Source organism: Ornithorhynchus anatinus, chromosome 10, assembly GCF_004115215.2.
Source record: "Ornithorhynchus anatinus isolate Pmale09 chromosome 10, mOrnAna1.pri.v4, whole genome shotgun sequence".
In the NCBI taxonomy this organism is placed as follows: domain Eukaryota; kingdom Metazoa; phylum Chordata; class Mammalia; order Monotremata; family Ornithorhynchidae; genus Ornithorhynchus; species Ornithorhynchus anatinus.
The window spans coordinates 51,256,545-51,272,557 of NC_041737.1; the positions used below are offsets into that span (position 1 = coordinate 51,256,545).

Sequence of the window (16,013 nt, forward strand, 5' to 3'; positions counted from 1 at the left end):
CCCACATCCCACCCCTGCCCTGGAATGCCCTCCCTCCTCACATCCACCAAACTAGCACGCTTCCCCCTTCGAAGCCCTACTGAAAGCTCATTTTCTCCAGGAGGCCTTCCCAGACTGAGCCCCCCTTTTCCTCTGCTCCTCCTCCCCATCGCCCCTACTCCCTCCCTCTGCTCTACCCCTCTCCCTTGTGAATATAGGTACATATTTATCATTTTATTATTCTATTTATTTTATTAATGATGTGTATATATAATTCTATTTATTTATATTGACTCTCTTGATGCCTGTCTCCTTGTTTTGTTGTCTGTCTCCCCCCTTCCAGACTGTGAGCCCATTGTCGGGTAGGGATTGTCTCTATCTGTTCCCCAACTGTACTTTCTAAGTGCTTAGTACAGTGCTCTGCACACAGTAAGCGCTCAATAAATAGGATTAAATGAATGAATGAATGCCCAGAGCTTAGTATAGTGCCCGGCACAAAGTAAGCACTTATCAAATGCCATAATTATTATTTCTTCCTCTGGCACATTCTCTCCCAACTCAGAGGGATGATAAGGCCAGAGACTCACGGGATTGAGTGATTAGATTAGCTCATCTGGCCCAACCCCATCCGGCCTTTCCAGATAGGCCACACAGAAACCATTCCATCCTGGTGGACACGAGGAGAAGATAAGCATTTAAATTATGCCAAGAGACCTAGGTTCGAGTCCCAGCTCTGCCACTTACCTGTTGTGTGGCCTTGGGCAAGTTACTTTACATCTCTGAGCCTCAGGTTCCTCACCTGAAACATAGGATTAACTACCTGATCTCCCTCTCTCTGAGGCTGTGAGTCCCACAGGGAACAGGAATTGTGTTCAATCCATTTATTCTTAGCACAATTCTTGGCTCAGAGTAGTAGTAAGTGTACTTACTGAGTGCTTACTATGTGCAGAACCCGTACTTAGCGCTGGGAAAGAATGGGAATTAGACACGATCCCCGTCCCTCAGGAGACACAGTGAACAATAAACATAATTATTATCATTATCTCCTCAGGCAACCATTCCATGCTTAACTTTACCGGTAGTCGGTAATATGCCACCTGTGCATGGGAGAGCACGATATCACACCGTTGGTAGACATGGACTCCCTACCGTTGGTCTAATCCGAGATGGTGGTTATAATAATAACTGTGGTATTTGTTAAGCGCTTAATATCTACCAAGCTTGGGGTAGGTACAATATAAGCAGTTTGGATACAATCCCTGCCTCACAGGGGGCTCGCAGTCTAGAGGGTGGTAGAACAGGGGTTTTGTGCCCATTTTCACAGATGAGGAAACGGAGACCCAGAGAAGTTAAGTGATTTGCCCAAGGTCACAAAGTAGGCAAGTGGTGGAGCCAGAACTAGAATCCAGGTCTCCTCCCAGACCTGTTCTCTTTTCATTACACTACAATGCTTCTAGTACGGGAAGCAGCGTGGCTCAGTGGAAAGAGCACGGGCTTTGGAGTCAGAGGTCATGGGTTCAAATCCCTGCTCGGCCACATGTCAGCTGTGTGACTTTGGGCAAGTCACTTAACTTCTCGGTGCCTCAGTTACCTCATCTGTAAAATGGGGATTAAGACTGTGAGCCCCACGTGGGACAACCTGATTCCCCTGTGTCTACCCCAGCGCTTAGAACAGTGCTCGGCACATAGTAAGCGCTTAACAAATACCAACATTATTATTATTAACATTATTAATGCTTCTCTAAGGCAAGACTCCACCTCATCTCAAGAATCTTACCCTTCATCTCCATGTAAACTCTTGCCACACTAGTCTAAGCATTTGTTAACAACTGCATCAGACTCCTTGCTGACCCCACTGCCTCCTAACTTTCCCCAGCCAGGACATATTTCCCTCTGATGTTGGGATCATTTTTCTAAAAATACATTCAGAGCACATTTTCTAAATCCTCAAAACCCTCCAGTGGGTACACATTCATGTCCGCAACAAGCAGAAACTCCTCAACACTGTCTTTAAAGTCCTCAGTTAGCTCTCTCCCTCCAACCTATCCTCACTCCTCTCCCACAACTACCCTGGCCACAGACTTCACTCCTCTAACAACCAACCGACTTCCTGTGCCTCGATCTCTCTGTCGACTCCTTGCTCGTGCCCTCCTTCCTTCCTGGAACTTCCTCCCCCTTCGTCACCAACAGATGACCCCCCTCCCTATCCTTAAAATACTACTAAAATCATAACTTCTCCAGGAAACCTTCCCTGACAAACCTCTCGCCTCCCCACCATAGTCTCCCTTTTTTCCTTATCACCTCCCCACTTGGGTCCTTATCCCTTAAGTATTTTGATACTCACCTTCCCCCGCCCCCAAAGCCCTGAATCTCTTCTGCTTCCTCTAACTGTAGTTTATTTTAATGTCCGTCTCCCCCATTAGACCCTAAGCTTCTCATGGACAGGGATCATGTCTGCCAAATGCACGGAACTCTGCCAAGCGCTTAGTATATTGCTCTACACCCATTAAGTGCTCCAAAAAATATCATTGATCACTGGACCAGTACAGACTCTCTAAGCAAGTACAGTCTGGACCTCTTGGGACCAGACCCCCACATAGGGAAGCAACTGAAGTTGTTTGATGCTGTTGTCGAGTTGCCTAAGATGCAAGACTCCAAGGCATCTAGACAAGGAATGCATCCATCCTAGGTAGTCTTTCACACCTCAATCTAGCTGGTTTCCTGCACCCACAAACCATGGATTGTTCATTTCTTTTCTCACGGCTCTTTATAAGTAGAGGTGAAAAACTCACTGTGTTCCATCCCCATCTGATACAAGGATGCCATTTTCCTTCAGCTTATTCCTTATGTTTATTAAAAGCTATGTCTTGGCTCCTCGGGCTGTTTAGCCACTGAAATGTCCTTTTCCTTTGTCAACTCTTTTGGGCGTGGAATATTATTTTCTAGTGCCCTTAATGTTGTTTCCTAAATTATGCAATGAACTGGGCACTTTCCCTGAAGCTGACTTTCGCCTTTGGAATCTGCCTGCACTCCTTCTTACTTCCTGGTGTTCAAATCGAGAAGGGTGTCTTCTCTAGTTGACTCTTCTGCCTTTTGTACCAGGAAATCAAAAGTGTCTCTTTAAGAGTTTGTTTGACTACATGTAACTCCTATTTTCACTAGGTTTTGCCCCTTAAAAGCGCTGGTAACTGCACCAAGGCCATGCTAGCCACCTTTTTGGCAGAGAATGGTAATGGATGGATGGATGAGTGAGTGGATGGGTGAGTGGGTGGGTGGGCAGATGGATGCAATATTAGGAGACTCACAGTGAATCTTATTCAGAAGTTCCCTCTCGCTTTCTTTCCCCTTTCAGTTTAACCCCAGCTTCCCACCTTCTGGACAGGGAATGTGTCTGTTTTATCATCATTTTGCATTCTCCCAAGTGCTTAATATAGTGTTCTGCACACAGTAAGTGCTCAATAAATACAACTGACTAAAACTAGTAGCTCGCAGATCCTTGGTTTCCTCTCCACCTTTCCTTCCTGCCTGACCGCCCCGGACCAGCTAGGTCCCAAGAAACGCCAGGCAAATCAGCAATAAATAATACTCCAAACCAACTCACCTCATGTAGGCGGTCAACGTACATTCGGCACGTCTCCAGGTCACAGTCTCCTCGGACAACTATAATGCCCAAAGGGAGGGCTGACGGGCAAGGGGGAAGGAAAAAGAGTGTTTGATGAAGCACTTGACAGTTCAAACGTCTTGAGAAGCAGCATGGCTCTGTGGATAGAGCCCGGGCCTGGAAGGCAGAAGGACCTGGGTTCTAATCCCAGCTCCGCCACATATCTGTTGCGTGACCTTGGACAAGTCACTTCACTTCTCTGGGCCGCAGTTACCTCATCTACAAAATGGAGATGAGTGTGTGTCCCATGTGGGACGTGAACTGTGTCCCTGATTACTTCGTATCTACCCCATTGCTTAGAACTGGGCACACAGTAAGCTCTCAACAAGTACTATCATTATTATTATTATTGCTACTAAAAGTCAGGGGTGCTCGTGTTCTTTAGTGATGGCAACATTTTAAAAATTTTACTTTTCAATTCTTCAACACTAAATGGGAAGCACAAATCCATCTTCTCTCTCCCATGTCTGCTCCAACCTCTAATTTCCTCTCCAATCAATGCTGGCTCCACTCACCCGTCATTCTCCCCACACACCGGTAATGATGCCGCTCTAGCTAACAGTTGAACGGCTCCACTTCCCTTTAGTGAGAGAGATGATGGGCACGGATTAACTGGCCTGTCCATCAGATCCTAGCATCGGCTCCTGATTGGGGATTCTGAACATACTTTCCTTCCCAGCTTTAAATCTTACCTGGCTCAGTCTAAAACTCTGAAACTGATGAGTTCTCTTTGCTCGAGAGCTCTGACAGAGGAGTGCCCAGCCTCTGAAAATGGAATTAACAGTTGTCAAACATCCCCGTCCTCCCGTTTACTCACTGGCAGGCGTTACCTCTAATCCGCCAGCACACCACAGATCCCGGCCTGAAGGCTGCCCAGACCGCAGTAGGAGTCTCACCCTAATAGCGGATGCTTTTTGTTTTTATTTCATTTTTTACGATATTTATGTGCTTACCATGTGCCAGGCACTGTACTAAGCACTGGGGTAGATACAAGCTAATCAGGTCAGATACAATGTCTCACATGGGGCACACGGCTTTAATCCCCATTTCACAGATGAGGCAGCTGAGTCACAGAGCAGTAAAGTGACTTGTCCAGGGTCACACAGAAGACACGCGGCAGAGCCGGGATCAGAACCCACGTCCTTCCGACTCCCAGGCCTGTGCTCTATCCATAAGGCTACACCGCTTATCGTGCAGTCTTACACCACTTTTCCAGGATCTGCTTCTTCGTCTCCATCCAGACAAACCGTCTGGCAAATTGTCATCTCCCAGTTTAACTCACGGATCGGACTTCCTCCTGGGGTCCCTGTCTCCAGGTTCTCTCCTCTCCTGTTTCCGTTTCACTCTGCTGCCCGGCTCATTTTTCTAAAATACTCCCTGGCACATGACTCAATGCCTAGAAGACCTCCAGTGGTCACCCATTCCTCTCCACGTCAAGGAACAGTTCCTGACCGTCGACTTTAAGTCACTCAGTCGATTCTTTTCCCCCTCCCTCTATACCTCAGTTTGCATCCTTCATTCCTCTCCAGCCTACTCTGAGTTTTGGGAGTGTTTATGGTATTTATTAAGTGTTCACTGTGCCAGGCTTACTAAGTGCTGGGATAGATACAGCCTAATCAGGTTGGACACAGTCCATGTCCCCCATGGGGCTCACAGTCTTAATCCCCGTTTGAAAAATGAGGCATGTGAGGCACAGAAGAGTTAAGGGACTTACCCAAGGCCACATAGCAAAGACAGCATTAGACCCCAGGTTCTCTGACTCCCAAGCCTGGGCTTTCTCCCAGAGGCCACGCTGCTTCTCCCAGTTCCTTGTTGACACCCTCCCAGCTCCCTAGAACTCCTCTCCCCTTTATATCCGACAGTCCGCAGCTCTTATCTTCAAAACCCTGATGAAATCACATCCCTTCTAGCAGGCCTTCCCCAATTAGTTCCTAAATGTCCCTTGTTTATATTCCTCCAACTGCTACTTCAGCCCTTCAGGGCCACCTGAGTACTTAAGTATTCTCAAACTCTAGCACCACTTACGTACTCATCTTGCCTACCCTATTACTTAAGCCCTAATTCATAGGCGTGGACTCTTCCTTCTTCCTCCTCCTCTCTAATTTATATTAATGTCCGTGTTCCCTGGAGAATGTCAGCTCCTTGAGGGCCCGATCGTATCTACTAATTCACACGGCAGGTGCTCAGAAAATACTACTGACTAATGAGATGTCCTGCCGATCACATGAGCTGTAAGCGGTCGGTCGGAGAAACCCAACTGAACGTTAACTGACCGATAGGCCAGTTAGCCCCGGGTCCCTTACCAGTATGGAGGACTTGATCAGCAACGGCTAGAAGCCAAACGGAGGGTCCCGGGTGCCCACCCCCTACGGGCAAGGGCCCCCATGGCTCTTTAAGTCAAGGAGTCAGCCGTATTTACTTGAGTGCTTACCATAATGATGGTGGTATTTGTTAAGCGCTTACTATGTGCAAAGCACTGTTCTAAGCGCTGGGGGGGATACAAGGTAATCAGTTTGCCCCACATGGGGCTCGCAGTTTTCATCCCCATTTCACAGGTGACGTCAGTGAGGCACAGAGAGGTTAAGTGACTCGCCCAAAGTCACACAGCTGGCAAGCGGCAGAGCCGGGAATCGAACCCATGACATCGGACTCCCAAGCCCGGGCTCTTTCCACTGAGCCACGCTGCTTCTCTATACCATGTGGACGGCACGGTAGTTAAGTACGATATAACACTAAACAGCCACATTCCCTGCCCACAGAGTCTTTACAGTCTAGAGTGAGTCCAGTTTAAACCAGCTCCCAGACTTGCTCAACTCAGATCTCTGACAAAAACTTAGAGTTTCCAGGCAGGGGCCCAGAGGCCCTAAAGGGAGACTTTCCGGAGCCAGTGCCCTCCCGGCCTCCATCTCCGCCAAGATCTCTCTGCTCCACCTTTGTCCCAGATCGCAGTGGAAAGTTGACTCCTACGATACAGAGCTCCGGGATTCATAAACACGAGATGAAAGCAGAGGCCGAAGAAGTAACAGATGGAAACTAGAAAAACAAGAAAACCAAACATGGTCCTCCGGGGGACCTCAGAGATAGAGAGGAAGCCAGCCAGGGCCACTTCCACAGGTCTGCCAGAGCTGGGATGCTCCCAGCTCTAGCTGTTTGTATCTCCCATTTCTCTCCGTCTCTCCACCTGTCTCTCTGGGGGCCACAAAGCAAACCCCTGCTCCCGCTTGAAGATAAAGTGACCTGTCTCCTGATCTAGAGAATTATCAGGCGCCCCATCTAAACTGCTGAGAGAGAGAAGACTTGTTCATTCGCCTGTCGGAGTCACTTCTTCGGAATAACTGCAGGAGAAGGGGCCCGGGCAAGCGATCACGTCAAATTCCTTCCCACCGCTCTTTCCTACATCCCTGAGTACAGCAACGGAGATGCAGCGCAGCCTGGTGGAAAGAGCACGGGCCTGGGAGTCAACGGACCTGGGTTCTCACCCCGGCCCAGCCAATTACTTTCTGCGTGACCTTGGGCAAATCTGCTCTATGCCTCAGTTTCCTCACCTGTAAAATAGGGATTAAATACCTGTTCTCCCTCCTACTTAGACTTTGAGCCCCATGTGAGACAGGGAGTCCCAGATTAACTGGTACCTACCCCAGCGCTTAGAACAGGACTTGATATGTAGTAAATATAAGGATGATAATAATAACAACAACAACAACAACAGAGCCTCCTTCATGGTCTGAAGCTCCAAGCATCACGCGCTGGCTAAAGCCTGGAGCCTGCCCTTATAGAATCTCAATCCTTTGAGGCAGACGGCCTGACGGCTGAACCCCCAAATAAAAGCACTTATAGATTGTAAACCCCTTCTAGGCAGGGAATGTGACTACCAACTCTATTACGTTCTACTTGCCCGAACACTTAGTACAGTGCTCCACACACAGTAAGCCCTCAAATACCACCGATTGACTGAATGACGAGACCATGATCGGTCAGAGGAATGGCAAAGTCTTCCTTCATTCAATCCTATTTATTGAGCACTTAATGGGTGGAGAGCACTGTACTAAGCACTTGGGAGAGTACCACTTAGCAATAAACAGACATTCCCTGCCCACAACGAGCTTACGGTCTAGAGGTTAAAATCTTCTCTGTGAGGTCCGGAGAATCGAATTCGCCCTCCAGTACAGACCCGGGAGTCGGAAGACCCGGATTTTGATCCCAGCTCCGCCACGTGCCTGCTATGAGACGCTGGGCAAATTACTGAACTTCTCTGGGTCTCAGTTACCTCATCTGTAAAACAGGGATTCACTGTCCGTTCTCTCTCCTACTTAGACTGTGAGCCCTGTGAGGGACGGGGACTAGGTCTGACCTGATTAACTTGTATCTAACCCACACTTAGAACAGTACTTGACACAGAGTAAGAAATTATAAATGAAATCCGCCTGAAACTACCAGTTTGGGGAAAAAACGAAAAGCGCCTGCAGCCAGTTAGTCAAGCTATAATACCAGAACCCAAGGTGCTAGAACCCAGTGAATTAATACCATGGAAAGACAGAGACTTCATCATCTCCCCATTTGCGATCGCTATGGGATTCGGAGAACAAAACCTAAAGATCTCCAACTAATCTGAGGCCTAAGCAGATGCGGTGCAGGATCTCAAATCTCCAACAAAAAAGCTTCGCTGAGATCATTTAGGAAGGTCTGAAGATTTAGAAAATCCAGACACCCAGGCTCTTCCCAACAGAGTTGGTAGACATGGTCCCTGCCCACAACAGTTTAGAGGAGGAGACAGCCATTAATATAAATAATGTATAATACACACTTAATTTTGTGTATGAGTGTGTGTGTGTGTGTGTGTGTGTGTGTGTGTGTGTGTCACATGCTATCTTGTGGGGTTTTGTGACTGACATTTAATAAAGAGGCTGTATTCTCCCGAGTGCTTAATACAGTGTTCTGCACACAGTAAGCGCTCAATTAATATGATCACCTGAGGCATCACCTTTTCAGCATGTGCCCCGGGTGGGTCACACCCTATTGAGCCATTTCTCCCAAAACACACTGAGGTTGCCCAGCGGAGCTGGACTAATCTTTGTCTGGAGCATCTCAACGAAGACCAAACCATTTCACCTTTCTCCGTGAAATTACAAAACCTCTAGATTCATCAAGGGCTGCTAAAATCCACCCAACATTGTGCAGATATACATAAGACAAAATCATCATTATATAAGGAGATAAAATCAAATTCAGGAGCAAGATTAACTTCTCTTTGGAAGACTAATTTATTTGGCATAAGCCAAAAATATAAAGCCCACGCATAGAGATACCTGTCCATCATTCAAGGCCACAGTCTAAGGCGTTCCAGCACAGAAATGGCACTTGCTGCTATAAATGGATTTTGAGGAGAGTATGGCCTTGTGGAAAGAAAATCCCGGCTCTGCCACTTGCCTGCTATGTGACCTTGGGCCAGTCACTAAACTTCTAAGTGTTTCCACTTCCTCATCCGTAAAACAAGGATTCAACACCTGTTCTTCCTCCCGCATAGTCTGTGAGCCCGGTGTGGGACAGGGGCTGTGTTATTATACTTGTATATTATACTTGTTGTTATAGATACTTGTTATTTTGTATCTACCCCAGTGCTTAATACATAGTAAACACTCAAACACCATTATTACAAGACATTCCTGGCTTAGGGAGAGAAGCGTGTCTGCCAAACCCTTGAAGAAAGGACAGAGTCAGCGGGCTGCCTGGGCAGAAAAAATGTATCTGGACTGGAATTGCTAAAAAGCTTCTCAGCTTCTGGACACAAAAGGGATCGATTTGTATTAAAGGAAAGGCAGGGTGGGGTGAAATAGAGAAATTTTCCCTTTGTTCTTTAGCATGAAGATATACCCTCTAACCCCTCCCTAAACCAAATACGGGAAATAAGCCAAAAGAGGAAGAGAGAAGGAAAACGAAGAGGTAGGGACAAGTCAACGGAGCACCCTAGATAAACACTGCCAAAGAAAAAAATTAGGAGAAAGAAGAGCGAGAGAGACTCATACGACAATGTCTGTGCCCTTCAGAGGACAGACTGACATTATTTAATTGCCTAGAAGGATTTTCAAATGAGATGTCTACCTCCAACAGGGCGGAGATTAATCTTCACCAGTTTCGAATGTTGAGTTGTTAGAGGGGGGAAAAAAATTCAATTTTAGATGAAGCGGCGGTTAGAATCAAATCAGTATTTCAAGCCAGCAAGGAGAGCAAAATTTATTTACTCTGAGTTGGGCCCACCCAGATTATTACACTTCATGTTCTAGCTCTCAAACTTCCATTATGAAGACACATCAGAGGGAAAAAAATCTTAATAGGTTCCTTTGGGCGTTCCTACAGGGATAATGAAATGGGTTATTAGCCAGGCTTGCTTTTCACATTTTCGTTGCTCTTGTCTATATCTTTCTTTATGGCTGTGTCACTTGGAAAGAGAAACAGAACTGTTTTTTCTTAACCCAGTGAACAAAGCTAAGTGGGTCTCAGAGTACACGGAGTGGGTACAATGCGATTCTGCTGTATTGTGCTCTCCCAAGTGCTTAGTGCAGTCAATCGATCATATTTACTGAGCACTTACTGTGTGCAGAGCACTAAGGGCAGGGACTGTCTCTATCTGTTACCGATTTGTACATTCCAAGCGCTTAGTACAGTGCTCTGCACATAGTGAGCGCTCAATAAATACTACTGAATGAATGAATGAACTGAATCCAGTACACACAGTAAGCCCTCAATAAATACCATTGCTTGCTAGCTTTGCTCACCAGTTACCGTTCATTAGCACATTTCATACCTTGAGACTGTCTTCTGAATATGCAAAATATTCTCCGTCGCTGGATTGTAAGTTTCTCGAGAGCAGGCATTGCATCTACTTATTCTATTGTACTCTCCCCAGCAGTTAGTACAGTGCTCTGCCCACATTAAGTGCTCAATAAATACATTCATTGATGATGATGACAACATTCCAGAAAAGAAATCCACCCAATCCCCTTCAGGCCTCGAGCAACTTTTAATCTTGTCCAAACTTGATTGTCCTGCTAATCCCCCCAACGGCACAGGGTGAAAGATTGGGTCCCATAGAGGCCACTGAGCTCAGCTGGCCTTTCCAGGGGAAAAAAGGCAGAAGGTGAAAGTTGATGGATGATTCCGAGAGGGAAAAAAAACTTGCATGAGAAACAGACAACGATTTATTCTACTTGGAAGGAGCGAGGGGACCGCCACTGCCCTAAACCAGGTCTCAAATGGCAGAGAGTGGAGTGGCTCTCGAGGATAAAGGTGATACGATTCCGTTGAAAGTTGTTGCAGGGCATCTACGGCGTGCCTCGTCTTAAAAGTCAGCACCCGCCATCATCTCCAAGATGGAACTGCAGAGTAAGTTGCTAACGACATGGCCACCGGCTATCGCCTCCCCCAGCACCCCCCAGTACCCACCCCCGCTTCCCGAAACAGTCAGTCCTCAGGTTACATATCTGGCTCCGCAGACAACCTGCTTCAGCGAGGCAGGCCAGATTTCAGCCCTCCTGAGTGAGGCGATCCCTCCGTCCTTTCCCGGGATGTACTGCTGCGGCTCTCACCGCTTCACCCGCCTCGCCCCCGTCTGAAATGCGTCACCCGGTCAACTACATTTTGTTGAAAGTCACAGTCCACGTCTTCCTTTCCACCCTGATAATGGCAAATCTCTATTTGATAGCTCAGTGAAACAGTTCTTTATAATAAAAACCACCCTCCAAACGTACTCCCCAGCGCGCATTTGCATCAATCCCGTCTCCACGTGTCAGCGACACAGGAGGCCTGGAAGGAGGCTAGGATGTAGGGGGCTGTAGCTTGGACCCCCCCTGGGGCAGGCGCCTGAGGCAGGTCGTGCCTGGGATCCCCAGCCACTGGGAGCCCTATGTGGGACAGGGACTGTGTCCAACCTTCAGAGATGGAAGCCATGCTGCTCTCTACAAAAATGGGGGTCATGCAGCTCCCGTCGAAGACAGCAGCCTTGTGGCTCCCCACTAAGAAGACCCAGCCCTTCTCAAAGATAGTGGTGGTTCATTATCGGTTATCTATGATCCATTAGCAGGGCATAAATTGGCAGATGGGATCTGAGAAAGTTGAGGAGCTTGGGCGAGCAAGGTCAAGAGCATGTCAGGGGCCGGGCACTGAATTTACCAGGTTTCCCGTGAGACTCAGCAAATCCTGGATCAGAAATTTGTGCTTTTGCCAAGGGAAAAAAAGGACTTTTCAGCAAACCTATTTTGGAAGATAAAGATAAAACAGATTTACTAAGAGTCTGATTGCCCTCTTCCCTAGAAAATATGATTCTTAGCTGGGAGAGCAGAGACCCGCTGAGAGGCATCATTCAGTCCAAAGGTCTGACTTGCGATTTCAACCATTATCATTGGAGTGGTATATTTTTGCTTTTGCTTCCCCCACCCGCTTCTTAAAACTGGTCCCTTCTTTGTGGTTCACTAAATGCTCAGTTGAAATCTAATAGCTAATCCCCTTCTGCAATTCACCGTCATCGTCTGGTGGTTACGCCCATCAGTGCAGGGATGAAGAATGTTACTTTAATTATGGAAGAAATTTACCAGCAGGAGCGGGTGAAGGTGTCCAGCCGTCTCGATTCTGCCATTTTGAGGGGAAATGATAATGATGGAGGTGTGAAAGGAAGGACGAATGGGTGGGGAGATGGCAAGCAGAGATATGTCCCTCTGTCTTCCTCTTTCTCTCTTCTCTCCCTGCCTCCTCCCCTCTTCTCTCCTCCTTTCCCTCCTCCACTCTCCCTCATCTCTCGCCCCCTTTCCTCTCTCCCTCCCTCTCACTTCCCCTCTCCTTCTCCCTCCCCCTTCTCTCCCTCCCTTTCTTGCCCCCCTTCCTTTCTCCCTCCCTCCATTCCTCTCTCCCTCCCTCCTTCTCCCCCCATTTTCTCCCTCTCTCCCTCTTTCTCCCTCAATCCCCCTTTCTCCCCTTCCCTCTCTCCCTCCAGCAAAATAAGCAACGCAATGAAAAGGATCGCCATACTCTAATTACCAGTGAGATCTGTATTTTGAAGGAAGCAGCAGTTTTGTTACACAACAAACATCCATGTTTGTAATTTAATATGAATAATGATCCAGACTCAGGAACAAGACTCTATTAAACTGTTATCGCAAACAGCCATATGTCTTGCATTGATTAATGGCCCTGACCGTCATCAAGGAACAGGATTTATTTTTAATCGTGTTAAACCAGGACTGCGATTGCCTGCTGCACTTGCACCTCAAATGCGACAGCTTAAACCCCAGCTTGAGGAAAGCTAACTCATCCCACAATCTCCTGCTTCACCTCACCTCCCCCAAAAGGGTAAGTCTCCCCTTCTTTTCTCCCCATGAGGTCCCGTCAGACTCCCTCGGGTTTTTTTGTGTTTTTTTTTTTTTTAAATATGTTATCATTAAGTGCTTACTATGTATCAGGCACTGGACTAAGTGCTGGGATAAACACAAGCTTATCAGGTTGGACATAGTCCCTGTCCCAGATGGGGCTCACAGTCTTATTCCCCATTTTGCAGATGAGGTAACTGACGCACAGGGAAATTAAGTGACTTCCCCAAAGTCACAGAGCCGACAGGTGGGAGAGCCGGGATTAGAATCCAGGTCCTTTTGACTCCCAGGCCCATGCTCTATCCATTAGGCCACGTTTTTTCTCAAATCTGATCATGGCCAGCACCCAGAGAAACAGACATCCCAATTTTTTACCCACAGACCACTGTCTCGGGCTGTGATTGGGGTAGATTGGCACGGAAATATTCAAATCAAAATGGTTTAATGCTAGCCCTTCTGGGACTGAGGGAAAGGAAAAGGAGAAAAGAGGGAGCGGGAGGGGAAAAGAGAAACAAATCTTGGATGGAAAAAGTTCTTAACTTCCTTTGTGAGAGACTTGGCCCCCTCCTGCAAGGCTAGGGGTGGAATCATTGACTTATTTGTGGTATTTGAGTGTCCATTAAGTGCAATGCTCTGTACTAAGCGGTTGGGAAGCACAAACCAGCAAGTGATACAGTCCCAATCCATAGGGAACTTCCGCTCTAATGGGGAGTAGGCAAAGAAAGCACGGTCCTTAATCATTTGGACGCTTGGATCACTGCTTTATAAATACTCAAATGAAATGGGCAGTCAGTCGATGGTATTTACTGAGCGCTTACTGTGTGCAGAGCTCTGTAATAAGTGGTTGGGAGAGACAGTATGAAAGAGTCGATGGGCACATCCCCTGCCCACAGCGAGCTTACAGTCTAGAGGAAAGAAACTACCCAATAAGGGGAATTTCTTCATTTCACCAGCTGAGTTAAGGAGACAAAAGGACTGCCTGCTCAGGCAGAAAGACCTACAGCCTTCTGGACTTCCTTGCAGCCATTTCAGAGCCAGGGACTCTATACAAAACTCCAAAACTCCACAGAGGTCTTCTTGAAGGAAAAACAGGATTCGGAACTCCTGATTAAGGGATGATCAGATTGAATGTCTGCCAACTTGGTCTTGTGTTAGAATGGAAGCGCCTGGTGAACATTCATTCATTCAGTCGTACTTATTGAGCGCTTACTATGTGCAGAGCACTGTACTAAGAGCTTGGAATGTACAAATCGGTAACAGATACAGTCGTCCTCAGCAGGCTCTTAGCAGCTTTCCCATTTTGGGGTCATTTTGTTTGGTGCCCCAACCATTACAACGCCCCGCTACTGCTCCCCTTTAAATCACCGCTTCGGTGCAGGCACTTACAATGCATCCCTTCTTTGTGTTATTCTTTCCCCAAGTGCTTATAAAAGTAATAATAATAGTATTTGTTAAGCACTTACTCTTTGTCAAGCACTGTACTAAGCACTGTGGTAGATACAAGATAATCAGGTCCCATAGGGGGCTCCCATTCGACGTAGGAAGAACGGATATCAAATCCCCGTTTTGCTGATGAGGGAACCGAGGGACAGAGAGGTTAAGTGACTTGTCCAAGGTCACACGGCAGACAAGTGGCAAGCTGGGATTAGAATCCCAGTCCTCCGGCTCCCAAGCCTATGCTTTTTCCATTAGGCTATGCTGCTTCTCTTCTTCTCCTTCCGTCACACTGCATCGTACCCAGCGGACAGTCCAGGAAGATTACAGGTACCACCACCAACCCAAACGAACCCAGTTATATACCCTCTGACCCAGGCCCAGGGGATTTGCTCACAGAAGGCAAGAGAGCCTTTCACCTCTCAGGGTACTTCCAGAGGCAATCCCGGGAGACAGTGTGGCCTAGTGGAAAGAGCACGGGACTGGGAGCCTGGAGACCTGGGTTCTGGTCCTGGCTCTGCCACCAGCCTGCTGTGTGAGCCTGGCCAAGACTCTTCACTTCTCTGGGCTCATTTGCAAAATGGAGATTAAATGCCTGTTCTCCCTCATAGACTGGGAGTCCCACGTGGGACAGGGACTGTGTCTGATCTGATTATCTTGCAATTACTTCATACATTCATTCATTCAATAGTATTTATTGAGCACTTGCTATGTGCAGAGCACTGTACTAAGCGCTTGGAATGTGCAATTCGGCAACAGATAGTCCCACGTGGGACAGGGACTGTGTCTGATCTGATTATCTTGCAATTACTTCATACATTCATTCATTCAATACTATTTACTGAGCACTTGCTATGTGCAGAGCACTGTACTAAGCGCTTGGAATGTGCAATTCGGCAACAGATAGAGACAATCCCTGTCCAGTGACGGGCTCACAGTCTAATCGGGGGGAGACAGACGGACAAAAACAAGACAACATAATCACTATAAATAGCATCAAGGGGATGGACACCTCATTAGCTACCCCAGTGCTTAGAACAGTGCTCTGCACATAGTAAGCGCTTAACAAATACCGAAATTATTATTAGCAAAATAAATAGGATGATAAAAGTATATACAACACTGCTTAGCATAGGCTTGGCTCATTGTGGGCAGGGAATGTAACTGTTTATTGGTGTACTGTACTCTCCTAAGAGCTTAGTCCAGTGTTCTGCACACAGTAAGTGTTCAATGAATACGGCTGAATGAAAAATACAACTGACTATATAGTAAACATTTAACAAATAGCACAATTATTATTGTATCTATTCCAGTGCTTGTCCCATAGTAACCGCTTTCCATGCTATCATTATTACAAATACAGATCGGTAGGGGTGTCCAAATCCTGGCGATGTAATGGTATTCCATTTATCCTGGACGTGGATTTCTCTGACTGGCAGCACTGCCTTCCCATTGTTCCGGGAAATTTTGGCGGGGGGGGTCTTGGGAAGGAGGCCGGAGTGTCAGGGTGGAGTCACCGCGGCTCCTTCCAAAGTCAACCCCGCTCAAAACTGCCAAGGCTTCTGGAGTCTGTGCCAATAATA

The 16,013-nt window shown here is 47.2% G+C and overlaps 1 protein-coding gene across 2 annotated transcripts in view; it reads right to left on the reverse strand.

Moving 5' to 3' along the window:
* DGKI (diacylglycerol kinase iota) overlaps positions 1-16,013 on the reverse strand; it is a 143,581-nt gene that overhangs the window by 55,440 nt on the left and 72,128 nt on the right. For both annotated transcript variants that reach the window (XM_029073824.1, XM_039913249.1), the window contains one exon: positions 3,581-3,660. In XM_029073824.1, coding sequence (XP_028929657.1) covers positions 3,581-3,660 — 80 coding nt within the window. The remainder of the gene's footprint in view (positions 1-3,580; positions 3,661-16,013) is intronic.